Source organism: Berghia stephanieae, chromosome 15 (assembly GCF_034508935.2).
Source record: "Berghia stephanieae isolate SIO BIC M18660-M18661 chromosome 15, UCSD_Bste_1.3, whole genome shotgun sequence".
NCBI lineage: Eukaryota > Metazoa > Mollusca > Gastropoda > Nudibranchia > Aeolidiidae > Berghia > Berghia stephanieae.
The window spans coordinates 9,955,262-9,964,555 of NC_088374.1; the positions used below are offsets into that span (position 1 = coordinate 9,955,262).

A 9,294-nucleotide genomic window follows, 5' to 3' on the forward strand; every position below is an offset into this window, starting at 1 on the left:
ACAATCTACTTTCACTTCCACTTCCACATTGCATGCAACTTCAAACCACCATAATAATCTCGACACCAAAACATCATAGGAAGTTTGAAACAACCCACAATCATAAACAACAATAACGAATAAACACACTTCCCGTAGATTGTCCTGGTGACATGAAACAGTACTGTAGAAGTTAAACAATAATAATTATACTTGAAATGTTTATATATATATATATATATATATATATATATATATATATATATATATATATATATATATATATATCCATATCTATATATATTTATGAGTGTTATTGGGTACTTGTAGGTACGAGAGTGCTCGATAATTAGAGCATATAAAAATGAATAAATTCACTCACATATATATATCAGCCAAAACGTACGTTTCAGTGATTCTTTCATCTCCTCAGTTGGCAGAATGGTATAATATATATAAATTATATATATATATATATATAATATATATATATATATATATATATATATAATATAAATATATATATATATATATATATATATTAATATATAGAATATATAGATGAGAGAGAGAGAGAGAGAGAGAGAGAGAGAGAGAGAGAGAAAGATCACGCGTGTCCGAATTCATGCGATTTGTAATGAATTATAGAATAAAAAATCATCAAAAATCGAAAAATAATAGATAAAGGAGAGGGAATTAAACTTCCATACACATGTCCGATGTATGTCTGATTTATTATTAAAATGTGACACATCGCCCCAAAACGGTGTGACGTCTGGATGAACCTAGTGTTAAGAGTTCATCTTTAAGCTGAACATATTAACTTTTAGTGTCTTTTTTTCTTAATCTTTAATAAACTAAAACAATGAACAAAATGAAATAAATCACCTTGGTAAAATAACCAAATAGCAAACACGGGACGTACTTGCTGATATGACGTGTTGAAAACTCTTCTCCCTGTCTGTCTGGGTTTTAAGAGATGTTTTTCTTATTTTTGTTATTGGCTGAATTTTTCGATGTTGTTATACATTTTATTTAGTTCCTTACTTTTTACAGTCCAAAGTTTCTACGGGCTACGTATCACTGGACTTAACCCTTTCCTTACCACGTATAAGAAAATCGCCACATTCGTCATGATACAATCAGCATTTTTCTCAATCTGATTTCTGTTGTTTTTATCACAATGTTTCAAGGCATTTATTTATTCCAGTCATGAGAACTTAGCGCTGTGTTGTACAGGTTTGCTGAACAAAATATTGTCTTGCAGGTACTTATTCCTTTTGAGTTTCGGGTTTTTAAAAAAAATAATTTTTTATGGTCGGTAATGAGAGGGTTAAATTCCAAATTCTCGCCATTTCTAATCTAAGCTTAATTTTCTGCATTGAGTTCACTCAGACATATTACTGAATTGATGCGATTGGTTCCATACGGTAGATCAGTAATAATCTTTTTTGTCTACATGAGGATCAAACCAGTCGGGATATGGAAAAACCTCCCAGTACGCAGGCATAAGTTTGTTGACTATATTACTCTGGTGAAACAAGCAACGGGTCTTCGGCTGGCGATCAAAACAGTGACGAACAATCAATTTTCGGTCGTAGGCCGTGGTGGGCGTTGGAAATACACGTGTCAGACGGCGACCCATATAAAAATGATCCAGACAAAACGCAGCGTTTCTGACAAACTCTGCATCCCAACATTCTAACGCCCATTCAATAAGGTCAAAGTAATAGCACAGACTGAGTATAGTTCCAAATTTGGAGGCTCTTAGATATTTAAAACACAAGCTTCCGGCACATTTAAGAGCAAATGCGATCGTTGTAGCATTCGTTGAACACAGTTGGCGAAGTTCATCCACTTTTCCCTCGGACATTTTACGGTATATATCAGGAAGATCGGTGGCATCTACACCAGCATGATCTAAACAATACTTTTTATCCTGCATACAGTAGCCAAGCCAAAATATGGATTCGTCTGATAATGTGTCTGAAAAGATGTTTCATTTAAATGCATCACATTTTTCACACACACACACACACACACACACACACACACACACACACATTCATATACATAACTTTTTTTGGGAATCTATATATAGGCCTATATATATATATATATATATATATATATATATATATATATATATATATATACATGCATACACACACACACACACACACACACACACACACATATGAATAATTTACCTGGGACTGTGGGAGGTGGAATCAGTTGAGACTGAACTCTGGACTAGGGGAGGTGGACACAAATGGGGAAAAACCTGGGACTATTGAGGTGGCTACAAGTAGAGAGTGAACCCCGGAGTATGGGAGGTGGACACAATTGGGGAGTGAACCTGGGATTGTGTGTGGTGGACACCGCTGGGAATTGAACCCGGGACTGTGGGAGGTGGACACAAGTGGAGAGTAAACATAGGGCTCTGGAAGGTGGATACAAGTGGGGAATCAACCTGGGACTATGGGAGATGGATACCAGAAGGGAGTGAACCCGGGAGTATGGGAGGTGGACACAATTGGGGAGTGAGCCCGGGACTATGGTAGGTTGATATCAGTGTGGAGCGAACCAGAGAATATGGGAGGTGGGCACCACTAGGGATTGAACCAGAGACTATGGGAGATGGACACAATTGGGTAGTGAACCCTGGAATATGGAGGGTGGATACCAGTATGGAGTGAACCCGGGTGTATGGGACGTGGACATTATTGGGGAGTGAGCCCGGGACGATGGGAGGTTTATATCAAGAGGGAATGATCAGGGGACTCAGGGAGGTTGACACCAATAAGGATTGACCCCGAGACTACCCGAGATTCACACCATTGGGAAGTGAACCTGGGACTGTAGGAGGTGGACACCAGTACGGATTGAAACGGAACTAGGGTATGTGGACACCAGTGGGAAGTGAACCAGAGATTATGGTAGGTGGACACTAGTGGAGAGTGAATGAAACATCCACCAATTGGTGGACACTGTTGGGGAGCGGATTAAATCCCCTCCGGCGTCCACTTCCCACAGTACCAGGTTCACTCTCCACTGGTGTCAACCTCGGGTAGTCTCGGGGTCCCTCACCATTGGTGTCAACTTCCCATCGTCCGGGTTCACCCCAAATTGTGTAAACCTCCCATAGTCCCATGTTTATTCCCCACTAATTTCAACCTCCCATGGTCCCGGGTTCACTCCCCAATTGTATCCACCTCCCATACTTCCGGGTTCACTCCCTACTGGTATCCACCTCCCATAGTCCCAGGTTTATTCCACACTGGTGTCCACCTGTCATAGTCCTATGTTCACTCCCCACTTGTGTCCACCACCCCCCCCCCCCATCCCCCCACCTTTGTCCCTATAACTGATTTCGTGAAATAGTATAAAATAGTCTTCAAGATTAAGTAAAGACAAAAATATATTAATAAAAAGTAAAAACTCTCCTCTCTCTTCAACAACTAATCTTTGATCTTCAAAACTTTGATCTTAATTGTATCACGTGGTCTGAGAAGTCTGAATGAGGAGAGTTTTTCCCTAAACTAGTTTACTTTGACTTGTAAATTCGTCGCGTTTTTCTCAAAACTACTATATTCGTCACTTAAAACCTAACTCTAGTTTTCTTTGACTTGTAAATTCGTCGCGTTTTTCTCAAAACTACTATATTCGTCACTTAAAACCTAACTCAATTTTCAACCAATCTTCTTCAAACTTTCTACAAACTTTCTACAAACGAGTGTTATACAAATACAGGCCCACTAAGACCCGGATTTAAAAAAAAAATATTTTATGAGTAATTAACAATTATGTAACTTTTTTAAAGGGGAATAATCGAGTAATATCTGTGATTAAAAAATCAAAAATCGGGTTTCTAGAGCCTCTTTGTTTTCCTAAGTATGGCAATCGGTTTGATAAATAAAAAAGCCTTTGGCTTTTAAATGTTTGTTATTTATTTTCCAATACAGCATTGTTTCCATAGCAAAGGGCAACAGTCTTCGGAAAAAGTTGTATGCGATCGTCCTTCCCAAACATATACATAATGACTGTGCATAGAAGTTTAGGATATTTCATAAAATTATGTTAAAAATCCTCCTCCCCGCCCCCCCCCCCCCCCCCCCCCCCATTTTTTTAAACCCAGCTTGAAGTGCTGTCTCAGCAAATGACTAAAACTTACCAAAGGCACCGTGATTTTGGTCTTGAGACTTGCTTAGTCAGCTCACATGCAATTCGATTTTTTCCAAGCCCATTACTCAAGTCAGAGATAGTCAGAGACTAAGCGCTAGTCAGCGTTCACAAAAACGGGATCTAGTCCTTATTTGTGTCAAAAATGGCATGCGAAACGTCAATAGAATGAATATGTATCTACTACTTTAAGATACATACCACGTAGGTACCACTTTCTTTTCTCTTATGTGAGATACTAGCAAATGCAAGCAGTCTAGTTTTTTTTAACCTGACTATATATCTATTTATACATCTATCTATCTATCTATCTATCTATCTATCTATCTATCTATCTATCTATCTATCTATCTATCTATCTATCTATCTATCTATCTATCTATCTGTCTATCTAACTATATATATATATATATATATATATATATATATATATATATATATATATATAACGTTTTAATGTTTTCAATGTGATTTTGCTGGCACAATTGGTGGGCATCTTACTTATTCGTATCATATAACTTACCTTTTGGATCTTTGCCCGGCATGCAAACGTCCTCCTCACAGTATTCGCCACTCAGACATCCAAACTGGGGAAGAAAGAAATATGTTATGGCATTTTTGTATGACACAAGCTTTCGGTACGGTACGGGGTCCCGATAGCTCAGTCGGTAAAGCACTTGCTTCACACGCGAAAGGGACCGAGATTAATACAGGATTATAACGCCGAAGATATTTTTCCGACCCCCACCATTCCTGTCCACCCAGAAATTATTGGGTAGCTGGTTCTGCTAGATTTGGATTAAAGTACTTTGCCATAGACTAGCGTCATGTCTAGACGCTGCAAGCAATTGCTATTGTTCATTTCGCGCAAAAAAACCGGGATAAACTCCGGCTCCACGGACCTTTTCGGTCTGAAGAGCTACTTTAGAATTTTTAGGACAGTAGGTTCGGTGGTCCATCGACAGTTCTGAATCTAAGAATGCTCCAAGATTTTTTACTTTGTCAACAATATCTATTGAACCTCTCCTACTTTTAATGTATTCTCGTTCCAAAATTTTCTGCTCCCTATCCATCCCCTCCGTTTTGTCGTCATTCAACCTTAGCCTGTTCCTACCCATTCAATCCCTTACACCCAGTACCCATTTAGATAATACATTAAAAAAAATCCCCAAATATTTCATTCACCTCATCAAGATAATCCTTCTTTAAATACTCGTGTTGTTTCCCTTAGCCTCAAGGACCCCATTGAAGGCCTCTCTAAATATCATATGTGACTCATCGTCTCAAAACGGTATTATGTCGGAACGAACCATATGCTTAAAAGCCGAATTGACTGTTAAACTAGTCAAAAATATAAATTGTTTGCCATAGCACCATAAAATATGGTATCCACTCTCCTCAATAAAACATACAAACTCAACAGAAGTCTGATATTTCTGGCTATAAATTCAATTTTCAACATCTTAACCATCCCGACTTAATACCGTATTGAGGCAAAGGGTCACATATGCTCGTGAGTCATTGCCTCGAGAACTCTATTGAAGGCCTCTCTAAATATCAGACGTTTGTGAGGTTTTTGCTTTAAATTTCAATTTTGAGCTAAACCTATGAGATTCAAGATGAGCATATTTGTTTTATTAGATCAATGTATATATTTTCTTACAGTGATTCATAATATTTCTGACCATTTAAACTCTAAATTTATTATTCGTCTTCTCATTCGACACAATATTACAGAAAGAACCATGAACATTAAATGTTAATATTTGTTGTGTGAACATAAAAGAAGTGGGAAGAAATAAAGAATTCCTCCCTTTCTTACAAATCTCTTCTCTCTTTCCATTATCTCCCTTTTTGGGTCATCCCATAAATGTTTTCTCGGAGTGACAAGTCCAGGCAATAGCTGAAAGAGAATACATTATATATATATATATATATATATATATATATATATATATATATATATATATATATATATATATTATTATATATATATTATTATATATATATATATATATATATATAATATATATATATATATATATATATATATATATATATATATATATATATATATATAAATCATTTTAATATTTACTACAATGTTGGAGTCAGTCTACATCGATGTTTCAGGCCTTTTCAGCCATTGTCAGGACTGTGTGTTTTATGAGTTTGGTTTGTTGTGTGCTGTTGCTTGTTGAAGTGGTTCTGTAGGTTTGTAGTTGATTAGTAAGTGTTTCCGTCTAAGTTGACAGCTATTGTACATCTCATTTTTCGTGTTGAGTGTGGCTTCATGAGGGTGTTTGATTATAGTATATTTCTCTTCCAGGCATAAGCTACATTATTTTGATGATGGTGTGTATCCTGTTGCTTTAGATATAATTTTCCACGAAATGTTGTGGTCTATTAGTAAGAGATTGGTCACACCTCTGTAATGTCGGTGGGGTGGTTGTATTGTGTGGATCATGGGGGGTATATACATTGTCACAATAATGATTATTCACATTTATTTTATTAAAGTTTTATTTTAGTAAGAACTGAATTAATCCAGTTATATTTCGGTAGGCTTAGAAAAACTTGACCTTCTAATATTAGATCATCTTTCCTGTAATAGCCTTTCCTTGATTTAATTTCAAATTAGTGAATACTTTTCGTTCTACATTCTGTCACGTAGCCATTTATTATAAAAGCTGATAGGTCTAATCTTCTTGACTCACTACTCTCTACAATCTATGCCCCGAGGGCCAGCCACTCCATTCCTCACATTATATATATATATATATATATAATATATATATATATATATATATATATATATATATATATATATATATATATATAACACATATATTTAAAGATTTTTATCTTTTGGGACTGTGGAATATTTGATGAATTTTGATTTTCATCATCAAGACGACGGAGCTTTTGCCTTGGCCAATTCAATGACTGTCAAAAATGGATCAAGCCTGAGCCCGTCGGAGGAATAAATACAACCCTTCTCAACTGGAAGTAGAATCCTATAAGTCTACCCGCATTATATTAGATTGTCATAAGATACGTAATATCTTCATATTTCTATTTGTAAATGTAATCATCATTATTTATCAGAATACTCATTTAATTAGATTTCATCTTTCTTCTTAAACAAATCGTTAATAGTTCTTCATTTTAAAGTGACTAGTAAATTTTGGGCCTTATTCTTGACATCTTCATTTATTTTATGCATAGTCGAGTATCTCTAATACTCATTTTTGACCATGCCACACACACACACACACACACACACACACACACACACATATAAAATATATATATAATATATATATATAATAATATATATATATATTTATATAATCCTTTCTTAAAAAATATAGCATTGTGGAGAACATTGTGCTTATTTGAGTCAATAAAAAGATTGATACGGCGCACAACTCTACTGAAAGATTTGAAAATTAGAAATGTATTTTTTACAGATAGATAAACAGATAACTTGATTTCCTTTTATAATTTAAAGTCAGTTTGAAAGTTCGTTGAGTCAAACAGATATCATAAAATATGTACCAACGACGACACTTGACTCCAAAATCAACTAATTTTGACACTGTAAAAAGTTGTCAATTTGCGTCATCTATTTATGACATCAAGTATTATTATTACTTCCGTTGTGTTGTTGATTTAGCGGTGATCAGTGTTGTTATGTATATTCTAATTGCGTGTATGTTTGTGTGTGTGTGTGTGTGTGTGTGCGTGTGTGTGTTTGTGTTTGTATGTGTCGTGTATACATGTGTGTGTGGGTGTTGGCATTTTTCAGCAAATCGTGGCATTCATAGTGATATTATTCACTTGATCACATGAAGGTATTTCAGTCGCCATTTTGATTCTTTTTTTACTATTAGGGTTAGCTCGAGATCGAGGATATTTCTTTTTCTATTAAGGTTAGTCATAAGTCTTAGTAAAGGTGCTAGGATTTTTGTTTTTCCATAAGTTAAGTAAAGGGGAGACATTCCGAAAGCTCCTACATCCCCAGTATTCTTTAAATTTGTATTTTCACCGTTGATATTTTGTCAGGCATTTATTTATTCAATATGTCATTATATCTAGAAGTATTTTAAAAACTCTTTAACAAACCTTGATAGATTTGTGAAAGTTTAAAATTTCTTAATTTGACCATTGTTTTGATTTTCAGCCGCATTTTGATTTGTTAAATATTGGAAGGTAGTGCAAAGCAGTCCGAGAGTGTTTTTTTTCTATTAGGGTTAGCTCGAGAGGTTAGTCATAAGTCTTATTAAAGGTGCAAGGAAGTATGTTTTTTCCATAAGTTAAGTAAAGGGGAGACATTCCGAAAGCTCCTACATCCCCAGTATTCTTTAAATTTGTATTTTCACCTTTGATCTTTTGTCAGGCGTTTATTTATTCAATTTGTCATGATTTTTTCTATTAGGGTTAGCTGGAGATCGGATGAATTTTGTTTCTATTAGGGTTCGTCATAAGTATTATTAAAGTGCTAGGGTGTTTGTTTTTCCTATAGGGGTTAATTAAAGGTACTAGGTTTAATTTTTCTTGGGGTTAGTTGAGGGAATATATTATTAAATATATTATTGGGCCACACAGAAAAATCAACCTAAGATATACCAAATTACACAGACAACGTTGTTTACCAATCTGCCTTCATTAAATGATGATGAGTACAGCATCGAATGAAAAAAGTTCTTTCCCGCGAAATTGCGTGCTTTTTATAGTATATATATATATATATATATATATATATATATATATATATATATATATATTAAATAATATATACATATATATTAAGCAAAAAAATAATAATAAAGCGTCAATATTTGAAAGGGTGTAATTTTTTAATACTACTAAAAAAAAACCTTTTACCTTTTAACAAAAACAGGAAACTCATTTTTGTCAAGTAACAACTCATTGTATATTATGATTAGACACATATACGAAATACAATGTATTGCAATATTAACAGTTGCTAATCTTATCCTTCACCAAAGTGTATGTCCACCGCTGGCCTCGATGTCAAGCCGTATTCCATTCCTCATGGAGCAGATGTACCGTAGAATCAACTCTTGGAGGATGATTCATTGATTCCTCAATGTCTTTGTCAGAAAG

General features: G+C 35.0%; 1 protein-coding gene across 1 annotated transcript; it reads right to left on the bottom strand.

Moving 5' to 3' along the window:
* Positions 1-686: 686 nt before the first annotated feature.
* LOC144960681 (uncharacterized) lies at positions 687-4,726 on the bottom strand. Its single transcript, XM_078893963.1, has 2 exons — positions 4,685-4,726; positions 687-1,965 (listed from the first exon to the last, which is right to left on the bottom strand). The coding sequence occupies exons 1-2, from the start codon at positions 4,704-4,706 to the stop codon at positions 1,415-1,417; spliced, it is 573 nt and encodes a 190-aa protein (XP_078750089.1). The 5' UTR covers positions 4,707-4,726; the 3' UTR covers positions 687-1,414.
* Between the last annotated feature and the right edge of the window lie 4,568 nt (positions 4,727-9,294).